This window comes from Leguminivora glycinivorella, chromosome 2 (assembly GCF_023078275.1).
Source record: "Leguminivora glycinivorella isolate SPB_JAAS2020 chromosome 2, LegGlyc_1.1, whole genome shotgun sequence".
NCBI classification, from domain to species: Eukaryota; Metazoa; Arthropoda; class Insecta; order Lepidoptera; family Tortricidae; genus Leguminivora; species Leguminivora glycinivorella.
This window is the reverse complement of record NC_062972.1, coordinates 1,146,263-1,164,088: the sequence shown is the minus strand read 5'-3', so window position 1 is coordinate 1,164,088 and position 17,826 is coordinate 1,146,263. Positions and strand designations below refer to the sequence as shown.

Here is a 17,826-nt window from a genome sequence, read left to right as displayed (position 1 = left end):
AACCTATCAAGTTCAAAACAATTTTCCTTGAAAGTATTTATAAAGTTCTACTTTTGTGATTTTTTTCATATTTTTTAAACATATGGTTCAAAAGTTAGAGGGGGGGACGCATTTTTTTTTACTTTAGGAGCGATTATTTCCGAAAATACTAATATTATCAAAAAACGATCTTAGTAAACCCTTATTCATTTTTTAGTACCTATCTAACAATATATCACACGTTGGGGTTGGAATGAAAAAAAATATCAGCCCCCACTTTACATGTAGGGGGGGGTACCCTAATAAAACATTTTTATCCATTTTTTATTTTTTCACTTTGTTGGCGTGATTAATATACATATTGGTACTAAATTTCGGCTTTCTAGTGCTAACGGTTACTGAGATTATCCGCGGACAGACGGACAGACAGACATGGCGAAACTATAAGGCTATAGTTGACTACGGAACCCTAAAAAAAAAACAATAAATTAGCGTAATTTATATATATTTGAAACTTATGAGAGTTTCGAATGATTCACGGTTATTTTCATTGGAAGATTAGGCGAAGGAGGGGACTTTGACATCCACCCGCCTTCTTCAGTTTTCCTTGATCACGATGCATGCAACTGCGTAGAAATATCGGGAGCTCGACAAAAATCAAAAAGGTAATCACGGTCTAAGTATATCCCGGTCAATATGTCTATTAGAAGCTTATGCCATTTGCAACAAATTTTACTTATTAAAGGTGCTCCCACACTGGCTGTTATAAATGTTATATAATTAATAACAACCAATGTGGGACCACTATAACAGACAGAAGAATCTCACCTATCTCCAGGTCTAAGATCACTGGCCGAACTGGTCCCTTCCCTCCTCATTGCAACAGGAGACGAGAGGAACCTCTCTCTCGCAGCTCGTATCCTCGCGGCCCTCTCCGACAGCTGACTAGCTTCTACTTCCATGGCCACCGACTCCACAGTCGATATAGACCTCGCAAATAGCTCAGGGTTTTCTTTCACTATTTTAGTAATACTTGGGACTTCAGACATCTGTCTTAAAAGCGTTGTCTCAACTATAGGACTAGGCTTCTCTGGTAAATTAACCAAATCAGGCACTATAGTGTCTGTGCTCGCGTTGCATTTTATAGTCTCCTGGCTGTCTTCCATTTCCTTCTGCAGTGGGGTTTCTGGATTTCCTTGTTCAGGGTGTAGAGCGTTGGCACTCCGAGATTTGAGGACGCCGTCTGGGCCGGGTGGTTCGACGGGTGCTAATCGTTTTTCTACTGAAGTTTGGTCTCTTCTGGATAGTTGGCAGGCGCTCGCTGACTTTTGGACTTCCCTCTCGAGAAATGGGTTATTCCTGTAAAGGAAATTAATGAGAGCCTTGAAAGTTATAGATGCTTATAAAATTTCGTCAGAGGTGTTATAATCTGGGTACCTGATATTAACCCCAACAGGCATATCGGGAGGGCGTCGCCTCTCAAGTGCGGGGGAGCGCCAGGCCGGCGATGAAGCACCACTACTAGGAGGCGTGTGACCTGGAAACAAGTATCAAAATATCTTATATTGGCGTTCAATATAAAAGCTGAGAATCTGCAAGAATACCGTAAGCAGATGTGTTTCAATGTATATGACCATTTTGGCTTTCCAGTACAAATACTTCATAGATGATTATAAACGCGACTCGGGTTACTCTTCCTCCATCATACACCATAACTAGCCTTTGTCCGCGGCTTCGCTCGCGTTAAATTCGAAAATTGCGGAACGCTCCATACAAACTTCCACCCCCCATTTTAGGGAAGTGGGAGGTTAGAAAGAGACAAAGAGTAGCCCATGTCACTCTTCATCCCTTCAACTATCTCCTCCTAAAGAATTACGTGAATTCGTTGCTCCGTTTTGCCGTGAAAGACGAACAAACAGACTCACACACTTTCCCATTTATAATATTATTAGTACAGGGTGGCCCAAAAATACGTTGACAAACGTTTGTATAATTATTTTTCTGTCCTTACAAGAATAATTGTCCTACAAATTAAAATGTGAAACCTTAATAATTTTTGACCAAAAAAATCGAATCTTCTTCAAAATATCCTCCCTTTGCTGAAAGCGCAAACGCAAATATGAGAACAAAAAATTAACGATATGCCGCTGCACCTCTAGTATGACTTTCGTCTAACTTATTGCACGTATAGCTTGTAAAATATCCTAATTGTTGTAATCAGTAAACAGGCTAGGGTTTTAAGATTAAATTACAAATTATAATTTATAGTTTTAAGTTAGGTGAATTTACTTAAGTAGGCTGAAACGTATCGAGCTTATGAATCTGGGAAAAATGTCTTTACACAATTGGTCTACATTGCAAACCTTGCGGAATGGACATGAATGCTGTTGAAATATCCATGGTGTATGTAGAAATATACAATATATAAACTTCGATATTTTTTTTTTTCAACATTTCCCTATTTTTTGTCAACGTAATTTTGGGCCATCCTGTATTAGTATTAGTATGGATTGGCAGATTGGCACTGAATATAAAAAATAAGAATCTGCAAGAATACCGTAAGCAGATGTGTTTCAATGTATATGACCATTTTGGCTTTCCAGTACAAACACTTCTTAGATGATTATAAATGCGACTCGGGTTACTCTTCCTCCATCATATAAATAATGCCCAAAACAGGAAAAAATACCTACAAAACTAAAACGATATAGGTTTAGATAGTTTCCTTACCTTCCTCACTAATCTTCATATTGTACCGCTGAATCATAATCCTGATCGACGGGGCAGTCTCCTTAGGCTGCGGTTTCCTCTGTGACGACGGTGACGTTGGCAGCGGTGGTCTCGACGTTGGCCTCTGCTCCTCTTGCAGATCCCCAGAGCTCTTTGAACGAGAATACTCCTGCTTCGCCTTTCTTTCAGCCTTTTTAGTGTGTCTGACTTGTTCTGAAGGGCGGACGTCGTCCAAATCTTCAACGTCGACGGGGATGACAGCTCGAGGGACGGACTCACCGCTCCGGACGACGGGGGAAAATATTTTGCGGGTTGTTTTCACTATGACTTCTGGTGAACCCTCTCGGGGTCCGGGAGCTTTGAGTTTGAGAACGAAGATCTGGGGAAAAGATAAGAATGATTACTACTTATTGTCATCATCACGCGAAAAAATACAAATAAGCTGGTAAGATTGATAGGTGTAATCGACTATATCGTTATGACGTAACCATTGTGATTTTTTATTTGAGAAAGATAATAGGTAAAGTATTCCTACCTCCCCCTCGGAATCTGAATGCAATGATGTTGGCGGAGTTCTCGGCCTTTCCGATGCCCGCCGTGGCCTCTTTCTTCTCCTGGGAATCTCCACAGTAACAGTGTCTACATCCTGCTCTGTATCACTCTCAGAAGGCTTCGATTGCTCTCTTTCTAGTCTGGCTCGTGACTTCGATTTCTTTTTCCCATTACTTTTGCTATCATCTTTCTTTTTGTCTTCTTTTGATTCTTCTATGTCTTCTTTACTTTTCGTTTTTTCTCTAACTTCAGGTTGTTTACTAGTTTTTGGAGGATTGTACACTTTTTCTGCTTCTTCCCTTACTGTGGCTGTTTCATATTGTATTTCAGGTTCCACGTCTTCTTTTTCTTCAGTGAACCGGCTTGAACTGCCTCTTTCTATTTCTTCTATGGTTTTTCTAATAAATTTTGCATCTTCCTCTATACTTGGTTGTCTGGCCATTTTTCTTCTATTGCTCTTTTCTGAAGGTTTTAACTGAAACAGATTAATAATTAATTGTTTGAAAAATAAGGCTAAATTAGTTGTGTTGGCAATTAGACGCGGTTTGTCACCTGTTCACGTGTGCTCTTGGGTCTGGCACCAGTCTGTCCGTTAGCTTTCACTGTGCGTGCCCTGAAACACAAACAAATAAATACTATTATAATTTATAACATCTAGGCTACTCTATTCCAGTATTAATTTTGATCAAGGATATTTATAAAGGATTTACAATCTTCATACTAAGAATCGTACCTCCATTTTTAGCGCCACCTATTAAATACTATCATATAACTACGTTGATGATACCTAATATTTTTTAAATGTGTATTGACATGATATCATGATATTAAAATAAAGAAATATGCCTGTCATTTGTTGTTATAAAAAATAAAAACACGCTAAAATATTTAGAGAAAATATGATTTTGGCCACTTCCAGGCTGCGATACAGCGCCATCTAGATTTAAGCCTAAAAAATCCCATACGCGCCCATACCCATTTCAGGGGTACGCTTTTTTGTATGGGCTTTGTCAGTCCCGTATTAAATCGTTCTTGATTTTGATATTGGTTGCTACTCCGATTTACTTATATGAACATACCTATGTCTTCACTTACATAATTTAGACTCAAACACTTTTTCAAGTCAGCTGATATTACGTGCGAAGTTTAAAAGGTAAATATTTTCTTCATGAATAGGTGTTGTACCTTCATTAGGCTGCGTAACAGCCGCGATACTAGTTTCACAAAGCAGCCTAGCTTCAGCAGGTCCGTAGCTGTACACCGGTTTCTGCGGCGCGGGGCGGGGAGTCACGGCCACTAAAGTTGCCGCTGTACAAACTTCTTCCGCTTCTACTACTAAAAGGAATAGGTGGTGTATTACCTTCGTTGGGTTGAGTAACAGCCGCGCTACTAGTTTCACAAAGCAGCCTCGCTTCAGCAAGTCCGTAGCTGTAAACTGGTTGCTGCGGCGCGGGGCGAGGTGACACGGCCACTAAAGGTGCCGCTGTACAAACTTCTTCTGCTTCTACTTCTACTAACACTGCGCCACGGGTTGGTGGGTCTTCGTCGTCCACCATCTGCGAATAAGAAAAAACTGTTTTAGCATTTATCGATGACTATGGTCCTATGGGCTATCCACGCGATTCTAACTCAGTCGAATTACAATATGGTTGAGTTGTTAGTTGGTAAGTATTAATGACCAAAACAGGTAAGTATCTTAATTTTAATCAGGTATACAATATGTACCTAATCAGAGAATGGGATATGAATATGATTAAAGTAGCTATTGTGTGATTTTGTAAATATTTTGTTAATATTTAACTCCATCACAAGTTATTAAAGCTATGAATAATATTGAACATTCCTTGACTATGAAGCGATCATTTCTGTTTCATAAGTAGTATCCTTACCAAGTGTTCTCTTTCGTATTCTGACTCGAAGTCATCAGCATCATTGACGCTCAAGCTGGAAGCATGAAGATGCCCGGATGCCATGGAAGGCGCGACGCTTCCGTCAGATTGCGTTCTTGTTAATTGTGCTGGCGACGCCTGCATAATAAAACGTTGAAAGAAGCATAAAGATTTTCCAAATTAATGTTTTCATTGCATCTTTTCTTTGTGCCCAGGCAGGTGGTATTTAATACTTGATTGATTGAAAGTGCTCTTTCATGACTTTTCTCACTCGTGGAGTTTAGTTATGCATAAAAATTTAAGACTATGCCTCCTCTCACTCCTAAAGTTAATTTAAGACAAAGTGATATCTTACCCTTGCCGCTTTGCTACGTGCCCGGGCGGCTCTGAGGAGCGCTGACGTGGACGCTTCGGGGGCGATCCCTCGTGACTTCTCCCACTCATGAAGTTTACGCGTGAAAGAGCGAGAAATGCCTAAAACAAATAAAAAGGGACTAATCAGATTTTTCACACCACTATAAAAGCTCTAGCCATCAGATGTCAAAGATTACAAACCTTGGAATTTGAAGAGACCTGTAGACGTTTGCACAAGAACTTGATCCGGTTTGCTCTGTTCTCCCCAAGACGGTACAGAGTTTGTTTCTTTCATGCGATTCCATGCATCTGAAAAGCATATAAAATGTAAGAACTCCCTCCCAAAGCAAGGTTTTATGTTTGATCATCAATCAAATGAAACTAAGCTAGATGCCAGTTATCATTCAACATATACGTGATTTTCTCTAATACCTTATAGAATATTAATTTGTTATACATACCCCGAGAACTATGAATTCCTTCAAGGGGAAAGATCATCCAGACAAGGTCACTCCCGCGCGGCTGTATTTAAAGTCTGTATAGCCCTTATGATAGCCAACCTCTGGTAGGAGATGGTAGAAGAAGAAGATGTACCTCACTTATTCAAAAAGTCTTTACTGAGGTCCTTGCGGCACGAGAGGCGGCGGCTGCATACCCTCCAGCATCTGTCATCCATCCAGCTTCTTATGTTCATAGCGAGGTCGAAACATGGCCTATACATATAAACTAGTAACAAAACCAACCCCACTTCTTCAAGAAGTCTTCACTAAGGTCCTTGCGCTCTGGCACGAAAGGTGGCGGCTGCATGCCCTTCAGCATCTGCCATTCGTCCAGCTTCTTTTGGAAGTCTGCTGACAACTGCTCTCTGGTCGGGACAGGACGCGCGGGGCCTTTTGACACCGCTTCTGTAAAATAATAAATTTGATGATGTGTAAGTCTGACATGGAGATTCTGACCCAGAAATACTGGCTACAAATTTGGAACAAAGTTTTTGAAATCAGAATCAGGCTCCTAATTATGTCAACTTCATTTATTATTATGGTCAGCACGTTATGATAAATACACTTTTCTCTGTGAGGTTGTTTGTGTCGTATGACTTATTTTGTCGGGTCCCCTTTATACTTGGTTGTTAGCTGCGAAATTTATTTTAATCTCTTTAGTGTGGACGCCAGTGTTGGCTACTAGTATCTGTTATAAACAAAGACGGTCACAATCATTTTCCTTTTTAAGCATAGGAAAACTAGTCCGCCGAGATACAAAGTCGTGCCAAAAAGTATAAAAGGGACATTCGACGAGAATGTTCCTTGTGAAATGCGATTCTTCTTCTACTTCTTAAATATTTTATGACTTATTCTCGACCCTTACGGATTTTACTGAAGTAACTACACTAGATATCGTACAAAAGACAGAAGCGCTTCAGGGACATTCTCGTGGAATACGTCAAAATCGAAATCCCGCTTACTTTAATAAATAAATAATAAATAAATAAATAAATAAATATTGAGGGACACCTTACACAGATCAACTTAGCCCCAAACTAAGCAAAGCTTGTACTATGGGTGCTAAGCGACGATATACATACTTAAATAGATAAATACATAACTTATATACATAGAAAACATCCATGACTCAGGAACAAATATCTGTGCTCATCACACAAATAAATGCCCTTACCGGGATTCGAACCTGGGACCGCGGCTCAGCAGGCAGGGTCACTACCGACTGAGCCAGACCGGTCGTTTGTCGAATGTTTCGAAAAGAAGTGGCCCGCCGAGTTTCTTGCCGGTCCCATAGTGGATACCCCCCTCCCAACTGAGGGGGGACTGAAATCTTCTCGAGGCTGAGGCGCAGGGTTAGAGCCGGCGTAGCTTTATTTGACATTCATATATATGCGCATTTTAATATGCCTAATACTTGAAAAATAAATATTTCATTTTCATTTTTTTCATTTTTACTTAATCTAGCTCAGCGACCCAAAGTGTGTCATGGCCTCCAACACGATTGTCCGCCATTGGCCTCGATCCTCCGCAGTTCCTCTCAAGTTTTCAACCTAGAGAGCTCGATTAAGCCCCCACAACATCCTCAAATAAATATCTAGACCACTAGTAAAATAAAACAGGGATTTTTTTATCTGAAACAATAAATTGTAAAGAAGGTATTACCGCTATTAAGTTTCCCCCTGCGGTCGGAGAACTCCCGGCCCAGCCGGGACTGCAGCGCGGCGTAGTCTCGCGCGATCTCATCTCGGAACCCGCTGGCTTCGCACCCACTGCTCAGCCCTTCCGTTTCTGAAACAAAATTACAATCATGTTTTAGTTACAATCATGGTGGCCGCTATAGGATGTAAGAAGCGCTCCATCCATTGGCTCGTTGGGTGGACGACATTCAAAAAACTGCGGGGCACTTCTGGATGAGATTAGCCCAGGACCGGGAAAAGTGGCGTACACGAAGGGAGGCCTATGCTCAGCAGTGGGCGATTAATGGCTGAAATGATGATGATGATGATGATGTTTTAGTTCTTTTGGGACTTTTGGTAATAAAGGATGGGTAGTAATCCTAAAAAGTTAGTACATATGGATCACAGCTGGATGTCTAGGTATACAATATCGAAAATGTCTACAAGAAATCTGGTAATATAAAAGGAAAGTTTAATATAAATATCCCAGGACAATTTGGGAAATTTTGTAGATCTTGCTCAGCTGTTTTATTTATAAGATAAACCGTTTACGAGCCACATACATTAAGCCAAAATAGGTAGCGAAGTATAAATGTAACTAGTTTAGAGGCGGGACCATTTCGTGGTAAACCCGTCATACATTTTTTAATATTAATTGTAAAATTGTATATAATACTTATGTAGATAATTATGTGTTTACCATGAATAAACTATTGAATCTTGAATCTTGAATCTAGATGAATCTTGATTATGTGTGAATCTCATGCACCTGAGGTTAGACGTAGTTTCGTGGTAGGTATAGGTTCCTAAAGAGAAAATATAGATAAACTAGCTTTTGCTCGCGGCTTCGCTCGCGCTAAATTAGAAAATTACGTAATGCTCATAGCTGGTCATTAACTCGTTAATCCGTTAATCGTTAATTAACGAAGTTAACATTTCGGTTAACGGATTAACTTTTAGTTAACTTGAAAAAATTTTAACGGACTCGTTAACTTCCGTTAAATTTCTCCGAGTCCGTTAATCGTTAATCTAGTAGGGCACAGGCGCCATCTGCGCTGCGAAAAACACGTTCTGAACGTTACTATAAAAGCCCGAAGTACGGTAAATCCTATGATTTGCCGGTAAATCCTAGGTTTTACCGATGTCGATTGCTAAAAGTCCGAAATATTACCTAAAATAGTATTCTTCACGTGGATTTGCTTTTACTAACTTTGATTCGGTGAATCCTAAGCTTTACCATGGCGACTGTTGTAGTGATAGGGCAGCAAATTCGAGCCCTATTTACGACCACATTCGCTTCCCTAGCCTCTACCGCCCAAAGTGCCACAACAGTCCCGTCACCGCCAGCATCTCTCCTGACACAGCTTTTGGTAGTAGCTCAGGCGATCACTGCCTTCCACGTGCAGCCTAGAGTTCAATACTTTCAATAGGCTAGCTGTACTTCGGCCTTTTACAGAAATATAATACGTTATAGTGGATACTGATGCAAATAAATATTTAAAGAAAAGTTCATTTTTCTTCACGTGTTAACGGATTAACGATTAACTTTAACTTACGTTAAATTTGTCGAAATGTATCGCTTTAACGATTAACGAAGTTAACTTTTTTAGTAACGGATTAGCGATTAACGAAGTTAACTATTTGATTAACGGTGCCCAGCTATGGTAATGCTCCACACAAACTTCTACCCCCAATATTAGGGAAGTGGGGGGTTAGAAAGCAAGGAAGAATTAGTAAGTAAGGAAGTATGGATAACGATACATGAACGAGACAATCAACTTCCATCCATTCCCTCCAATACCTACACACAACTTTCGCATAACCTACGCATCATGACACTTTGTCATTTTGACAGCTTACCTCCTAGTCATCGGACAAGAAAAAAAATCACAGCAACTTTTCACCGCTCTCACAATAAATCTTAATGTCTGTATTATCCACAACGTAAAATAAAACAGGGATTTTTAACTTCACATCGACACTATTTTTTTTATGTAAATGCGTTTTTGAATAAAATTTGTTTTATATTTTACGCAAGTTTTACGTTTCATTTTTATAAAAACTGAAATATTTTTACTCTACTAAGTCATGTCATGTCTTGTCAAAATGGACGTCATGGCTTTGGCCATGGCCAATCAGATTTATGGATTATAAATCATGATAAAACATACAAAAATCTGCAGTTGAAAAGTACCTAAATGTTACAAATTGTTAAGAAATACAATCTCAATAAAATTATGACAAATAAAGAAAATTAGGAGGTGGGAGGAAAGAGTATAAAAACAATGTAAGTGATCCGTAAAACATTACACCTAGTAATGCTACAAGTACTTGGTTCTTAGGGTTACCTACGTAGGTACAAAAGGAACCCTCATGATGCGACTTCTGTCCGTCTGTCTGTCACACTACTAAATATCTCGGGAACTGCTTATGCTATTGATTTGAAATTTGGTATACTTATTATGGGACTATATAGATTTATAATAATTATTGTCTTCGGCTACCGCGATAGTTACTCATGAAATAAAACTATGGCGTATCGGATTATTTCGCGTCGGAATGAATTTACAATTCATCCCGACGTTTCGAATACTTTACAGCGTTCGTGGGTGACTTTATTTATGTTAAATTATTTTTCCTTTATATTTGTTTGTTTTTCAGGCATTCAAAAACCCAGGCTCAGACCAATGTTTATCAAGATTCTTCTTTTGGCGGTCGTCTGCGGAGTACTTTATAAATTTGTAAGTACTGTTTTTATAATGTGTAGGTGTAAACATCTAAACAAGTGTACGATTTTCCTGATAATAAGCAGTACCTATAGTTATTGTAACTCCAGACAACCGGGGAGTACCAAATCACATTGGAGATTTACCGCTTCGCGATGTGATAACCATAATGAACATACATGCAATCACGCCTGTATTCCATAAAGGGGTAGGCAGAGCAAACGAACTAGGTACTCAAGTTTCAATACTCTTGGCAAATAAGGGGTTGCAAGAAAATTGTGACATTGCAGTGACAGGTTGCCAGCCTCTCGCCTACGTCGCAATTCAGACAGCGACGGGAAGAAAGGGGGCGGTGAAATTTTTAACCTGTTACCACACGGGGTAGGGGGTGAGACGATATGCTAACCATATGCTCTTTGTTTAGTAAAATGTGGTTGTAGTTGCGGCCCCACGGCTGCGGCGAGTCGTGCCAGCGGTCGCGGCGCGAAGCTGGCACTTCGGCCGACTGCCACTGCGCGTGCGCCACCTGCCCCTGCTCGCCTTTACAGTAAGTACAGTACAGGGTGCGTAGCCGAATGGCACAAACGCTCACGAAACGAAACGCTAGTAGATATCTATCTCTATCGCTCTTGCGTATTGGCGCGACAGAGCCGGACTACGTTTCGTTTTCGTTTGGCGTCGGAGAAATGCCATTCGGCTACGGGGCCTGGGTGCGTAGCCGAATAGTACAAACGCTCACGAAACGAAACGCTAGTAGATATCTATCTCTATCGCTCTTGCGTATTGGCGCAACAGAGCCAGACTATCTTTCACGGCGTTTCGTTTTCGTTTCGCGTCGGAGAAATGCCATTCGGCTACGGGGCCTGATGTAATTGTTCCGGAAACGTACGAACGTGTCATGCTATTTCAGTCAGTCTTAATACAAGATGTACTGACATTGACTGAACTAGCATGACAAATACGAACGTTTCCGGAAAAATACGAACCAAACCCTTTTCGCACTACATCTATGTATAATTTTAGAACAAAACGAGACTTAATCGCGTAAACACTTACATTTATATTTGGCCCGACGTTTCGAACATCACATTATGTTCGTGGTCACGGGTAGACTGGCGAGGAATTGCATCAACATCTTCTAGCCGCGCGAGTTTCTCGAACTACCCGCACTTGTTCTTGATTATTCACTTTTGCGCTAGGGTTGTCACTTTGCCTACACACAACACTCACGACATCAGCCGGTGTGTCCCTCGGTGTTTTTTCACGCTTACATTTGCTAATCACTGGATTCCACGAAGAAGAAATTCCCTGTCCCTCATTTTGGTTGAAATTTCGATGCTTCCTAATTTCAATCGCTTCAAAATTAAATTATGAGTGCAAATCGTGTTAGTCTAAATCAATATACATCTATGTATATTGTTCCTTGCATTTGGATACTTAGGTAATTCTTTTAAATAAACTGAAATTCATCGAAATATTCCTTTCCAACAGAAAAAACTCGGGTTTGCTAACTTAATTTGACGACTGATCTGGCCTAGCGCGTAGTGACCCTGCCTGCTAAGCTGCGGTCCTGTGTGCGTAATAGCTGATTGCACATATAATATCTGTTTCGTAGCTATCTATCTCTACCGCTCTTGCGTAATGACGCAACATGGTTACGTAGCCGAATGGCATAAACGCTCACGAAACAAAACGCTCGTAGATATCTATCTTTATCGCTCTTGCGTATTGACGTGACAGAGCCAGACTACCTTTCGCGGCGTTTCGTTTTCGTTTCGCGTCGCAGAAATGCCATTCGGCTACGGCACGAGAGTTAGATTGCATTTCTGTCGGCGTCTGGCGTCGACGATTGGCATTCTGCTACGCCGGCTGGGTTTGAAACCCAGTAAGGGCATTTATTGGTGTGATGAACACGGGTATAAATTTATTCCTGAGTCATGGATGTTTTCTATGTATAGTATGTATTTTTCTATTTAAGTATCGCATACTTAGTTCGGGGCTAGGTTTATCTGTGAAAGTTGTCTTCCAATATTTTCATTATACAAGGTGCTCGCGAGGAACCCGCATAACTTGAACCACGCGTTTCTGAGGCAAAAAGAAAGAAAAAATGTTATATGAATTTTAAAATTTTTCGCCAAAAAAAAAATTTTTTTTAAAATGTTTCTTTTTTTGGGTTCCTCGCGACTTTTTTAAGGACGTATTTTCACATAAAAATTTTTTTATCCATAAAGTTGGCAATTAAAATGAGTTCCTTCATTTATTTTTCTAAAAACCAAATTATTTGGAAGTTTTTCTTGTCACATTTTGACATCTATCAATGACTACTGTGAGACTATGCTCCACAATTGCGCATCAGCGCCGTTAAGAAACCTTTTCTACTGAGTAACAATACGGAAATGTTTTTTTTAAATTGGCAATAACTCTGAAACTAGACGAAATCTAGAAAAGTTTATATGACATTTTAGTCTTAAAATGTGACCAAGAATATGCTGTTAAAGTTATATGGGTTCCTCGCGAGCACCTTGTATAAACACACTGGCGCGCGGTCGCCGGCGGCGACACGTATAAACTTGTCTGTAGGCGCGGTCACGCAAACTATCGAGCTACAAAGTATACTAATATACCCTATACACCGTGTTTCACTTAACACTAAAAACCTGAAAACACATTGTTCAGAATCGAGAGTAGAATCGATTGAGCTATATCTTGATGGGGGTAATATTTTTGTTTAAATTAGTATTATTAGTTATTTTTTACGTGCCCATTCTATTGTACTCGTAATACAACATTGTGTATATCGCATTGCTAGAGGTTGTTTACCTTTTTTCAGTATTTAGGGGTATTAATACTGGCCGGTTAGCCCATTTCAGAATTAACAAATTGTTATGCTTTCTACTCGGCTTTCATTTCATTTCATATCATAAATTTTCTAAATCATAAAACTAGTTTCAACTATAACAATTTGTTTTCTGAATCAGCCTTTTGAATTGCTCGCACTATCTTTCTTGTGAGGTGAAACAGAATAGGCTACTTGACCCTTTTTCAAAGTATGTCTTATATTATTAATTACCGTCTAATTAAACGAAAAAAATAGTACCATAATTATTTTATTACGACTTGAAAAACCTGCAAAAAAATTATTTAAAGTTTACTTTTACGTGATCAGGCAAAAACAACATCAGCCATATTAATCTATAGAATATCTATGACATGACGTCAGTATATTTAGAAAAAAATATTTGACACTGTCACAGCTGAGCAACGACTATGAATTTTAATACAATAGAGCTGGTGCTAGAGCTAGAGTTGCTTCTATGGAGATTAGATTGCTAAATTCGATACGAGTCTAGTAGCCTATAGTCTGCCACATAAACAAAGTAAAATGAATTGACATCTTTTTATATTTCAGAGCCTTCGATATTATCCCAAAGACGTTGGAGTATTATTACAACCAAGGACAAAATCATATAAGGGAGCTCCAACGACAGGTAGGATGTATTCCAATGCAGATTCAGTTTATATGTAATGGTTAGGGGCGGCTCACTCCGCGATTCTTTCGCCAAGCTACAAGTACGTCTTTCGCCAAGTACATGCCGGCGGCCGAGCATTCGCGGCCAATTTATTTAGTGGTAACGACGATACGCGGCGCAATGCAACTCAATGAGGGCTGCTCGCGTGCATTCCGTTTGTGAATATCAAAGCGGTGAACCTTCTGATCTTGTACTACTATAAAAGAGGCGCGTTCCTAGCACACAGTCTAAGCTCGTGTAGGTGAACGCGAACTATGCTTGTATGAGTGAAATATGACAGGTCGACTGTTCGCATTTTTGACAGGCAGTAACTGTGAGGTAACCGAAAGGGGGTGGGTGGCACTTAAAGCGGGGAGCGGGAGTGGCCATACCGTGCGATAGTACTCTTTATTATACTGTGGTATAAGAGTGTATAGTTTTCCGATTGTTCCATGTTTCATATCAGTTATTGGATAGGTAATGTAAAACCAAGGAACAGTCATACATTACATAAGTTTTTAAAGTGTTATATGTAATAAGCACCATTGAAAAAACCAAGTTTATTTTTTTCAGAATGCTGCAAACAAACGACGCGTTGAACTTTCCACTGACGAGTCAGAAGAAATAAAAATAAATGATCAAGTAATAACTTTTTCCCTCACTAGCTCGGAAACACGTGTTTTGTCCTTTAATACCAGCGGGTAAAAACGCATTTTATCCACTAGTGGGTAAAGTAATTTGACCATGAATACAGTCAAATTAACTGCTTTAAAATTGATAAAAGTAAGTAAATCTAGTAATAAAGATGATTTACCACCTGTGGAAATAGTGGAAGCAGTGGTAAACGCATTTTTTGCGTTGTAGTTTCCTCGCTATAGTGAGGGGAAAATTTTTGTGTTACACTCGGGGGCAAATGTATTTTACTTCTCGTGTGTTAAAATACAACTTTGCCCCCTTGTATAACAAATTACTATTTTCCTTTTGTAAAGCACCGCGAAAAAAGAACAATTTTCTCGGGATATATTATATTGCTCTATATTAAATATTGCTCTATATTTTATATTCCAACGTGAAAGAGATACAAAAATTCGAAACACTACATACATAGGATTTTTGTCAAAGTTAACTGTCATTTCCTGACTGAGGGTTAAAATATTTAGAACATGTGGTTAGACAATTTGACCAAACTCCAGATATTTTTTACCTGATATAGTTATAATATTGTCTTCGGTTACCGCGATAGTTACTCATGAAATAAAACTATGGAAACGGATTAAATCGCGTATAATGAATTTAAAATACATCCCGACGTCGAAAACGTCGAAACGTCGGAAACGTCGGGATGTATTTTAAATTCATTATACGCGATTTAATCCGTTTCCATAGTTTTATTTCATGATATAGTTATGTTTAAATTGTTAAATATTAATACGAACGCCATTTAAAGTATTAACTGAAAATCTAAAAGAGTATAAATTTTACTTTTTTGGTCCGATTTCCGTTTATTTCGTAGACTTTATTTGTATTTTATATGGTGTCGTTACGTCGGGTTTCGTCCGAATCTTTAAGTATGAGGACACCTTCGGCGCCCGACTTTGGACCACGTTATCTTTAAGGACAAAGTTGGACCGCCTACGCCAGCATTTGCCCGATTCTTTAATTATATATAGTTACCATAATATTTGGTAATTTAGCAATGAATATGATTATTTTTTCTAAGTATTCATCGATCACGCTGACCTCGCCCCTGGTGATCGAGGAGACCCACCGAGCTTCGCACCACAACTTCGACCCCCCGTTCCGCCGGGTGCAGCAACGGGACTCCACCCCGGAGCTCGAGATAGCCCGGAGAGAATCTACACGTAAGCCTTTACGTATAACAGACTATGCGCCCTTAGTGATCGAGGAGTCCTACCGAGGTTCGCACCACAACTTCGACCCCCCATTCCGCCGGGTGCAGCAACGGTACTCCACCCCGGAGCTCGAGATAGCCCGGATAGAATCTACACGTAAGCCTTTACGTATAACAGACTATTCGCCCTTAGTGATCGAGGAGTCCTACCGAGGTTCGCACCACAGCTTTGACCCCCCGTTCCGCCGGGTGCAGCAACGGTACTCCACCCCGGAGCTGGAGACAGCCCGGAGAGAATCTACACGTAAGTCTTTATGTATAACACACTATTCGCCCTTAGTGATCGAGGAGTCCTACCGAGGTTCGCACCACAACTTCGACCCCCCGTTCCGCCGGATGCAGCAACGGTACTCCACCCCGGAGCTCGAGATAGCCCGGAGAGAATCTACACGTAACGGCTCAGCCACAACATTGGTCTAAGCGCGACAACGGTGAGCGGCGGCCATACATAGGAGCGAGACACAGCGATGGGACTTTTCATTCGCACGTATGGTTGCCGCTCACCGCTGTCGCGCTTAGACCAATGTCGTGGCTGGGCCGTAAGACTTTATGTATAACAAACTATTCGCCCTTAGTGATCGTTGAGTCCTACCGAGGTCCGCACCACAATTTCGACCCCCCCGTTCTGCCGGGTGAAGCGATGGTACTCCGCCACGGAGCTAAAGATAGCGTGCGTAGCCGAATGCGCAAGCGCTCTCGAAACGCCCAGGATAATATCTCTTTCGTAGCTATCTATCTCTATCACTCTTGTGTATTGGCGCGACAGAACCAGACTACATTTCTGCGGCATTTCGTGTCGCGGAAATGCCATTCGGCTACGGGGCCAGACCGGAGACAATCTATACGTAAGTCTTTATGAATCTACTTCCTACCCTTATCCAACGTTACGAATATGTGGGGTCGGTACAACTTGTCTTCCTTTTCCATTCTCCTCTATATTTCGTCATCTCAACACACTTCTTTCTCATACCCTTTTTCACACAATCTATCCCATCGTTTGTTTGGATTTACCTCTCACTCTCCATCCATTAAAATTCATCTGTAACATCATTCTTTCTAAATTTAAATTGATATTATTCCTTTTACATGGAGAGTTGTCAGAATCATTATCAATATTTTGCAAAGTGTTTCGCTGCCACTTATCTAATCTACTATTATTGTCCACAGCATCAACAAGCCAACTGAAAGAGCCCCCCAAAGACGCCAGGGTGCCTGCGGCGTGCAGAAAGTGCAAATCTTTGGGGATGACATGCATGGGATCCTGTCCCAGAGCCAAACAAGTCAACAATTCTACCAATACGGAGAAATAATCGCTTGAGCTGGCTTTGTGCGGATTAGAACGGAACAAAGCGAGGAGTATCATAAGTGCATTTTTACATTATCCGATCCGATATCGGATGTAGGACAGATATCCCATACATTGAAATTGATGCATTTTTTGTCTAAATCTAGATATAGGTATTATTTAAAATCAACAAAATGGTGTTCCCACACTTGGCTGCAAGGATGATTTAAATATAATTTACACTGATGATGCCTACATTTTTTTTTAAAATGTGTATTGACGTGATATCATGATATTAAAATAAAAAATATATCATTTGTTCTTATAAAAAATAAAAACATACAAAAATATTTGGGGAAAACATGATTTTGGCCACTACCATTTCTCAAATACACATTTCTCAAAACTGAAAGTTGACTACCACTCGTAACTTGTAGCTTCGATAAATTGGCCCTAGGCTGCGAAACAGCGCCATTTAAAACAAAGACCCACATATTTTAGGGGTACCCTTTTTTGTACGGCCTTTGTAAGTTGCGTATTAAGTATATCGTTCTTACTGGGCTGTTATATAAACATTTATAACAGCCACAGTAGGAGCACCGTAATGTCAATTCTACCAGTTACTTTTGTACCTACAGAAGTGTAGTAACTTCTACATACAATACATACGTTCAAAAAATATGTTATTGTTGAAAGAAATTATAAGAGCGTGTA

The 17,826-nt window shown here is 40.1% G+C and overlaps 2 protein-coding genes across 5 annotated transcripts in view; one reads left to right on the top strand and one right to left on the bottom strand.

Moving 5' to 3' along the window:
- The window catches only part of LOC125236796 (nucleolar and coiled-body phosphoprotein 1), an 88,052-nt gene that overhangs the window by 7,043 nt on the left and 63,183 nt on the right, over window positions 1-17,826 (bottom strand). The window contains exons 5-12 of one of the 4 annotated variants that reach the window (XM_048143737.1): window positions 7,667-7,792; window positions 6,248-6,409; window positions 5,706-5,813; window positions 5,506-5,624; window positions 5,151-5,288; window positions 4,622-4,817; window positions 3,814-3,874; window positions 3,596-3,736 (exon numbers count right to left, since the gene is read on the bottom strand). In XM_048143737.1, the coding sequence (XP_047999694.1) occupies window positions 3,861-3,874; window positions 4,622-4,817; window positions 5,151-5,288; window positions 5,506-5,624; window positions 5,706-5,813; window positions 6,248-6,409; window positions 7,667-7,792 (863 nt within the window). In that variant the 3' untranslated portion in view covers window positions 3,596-3,736; window positions 3,814-3,860. Of the gene's footprint in view, window positions 1-807; window positions 1,339-1,416; window positions 1,517-2,709; window positions 3,089-3,244; window positions 3,737-3,813; window positions 3,875-4,621; window positions 4,818-5,150; window positions 5,289-5,505; window positions 5,625-5,705; window positions 5,814-6,247; window positions 6,410-7,666; window positions 7,793-17,826 lie in introns of those variants that run through there. The other 3 variants (XM_048143743.1, XM_048143726.1, XM_048143732.1) reach the window with 3 other exon arrangements.
- LOC125236830 lies at window positions 9,836-17,463 on the top strand. Its single transcript, XM_048143766.1, has 7 exons — window positions 9,836-9,967; window positions 10,342-10,421; window positions 10,847-10,953; window positions 13,816-13,894; window positions 14,489-14,557; window positions 15,636-15,777; window positions 16,995-17,463. The coding sequence occupies exons 2-7, from the start codon at window positions 10,368-10,370 to the stop codon at window positions 17,135-17,137; spliced, it is 594 nt and encodes a 197-aa protein (XP_047999723.1). The 5' UTR covers window positions 9,836-9,967; window positions 10,342-10,367; the 3' UTR covers window positions 17,138-17,463.

What these genes read in the sequence shown, in the direction of transcription:
- LOC125236830 (XM_048143766.1), top strand. Translation starts at nt 10,368, where the DNA reads ATGTTTATCAAGATTCTTCTTTTGGCGGTCGTCTGCGGAGTACTTTAT. An exon ending in GCGGAGTACTTTATAAATTT is followed by an intron (nt 10,422 to 10,846) that starts GTAAGTACTGTT and finishes ATGTGGTTGTAG; the next exon opens with TTGCGGCCCCACGGCTGCGG. An exon ending in AAATAAAAATAAATGATCAA is followed by an intron (nt 14,558 to 15,635) that starts GTAATAACTTTT and finishes ATTTTTTCTAAG; the next exon opens with TATTCATCGATCACGCTGAC.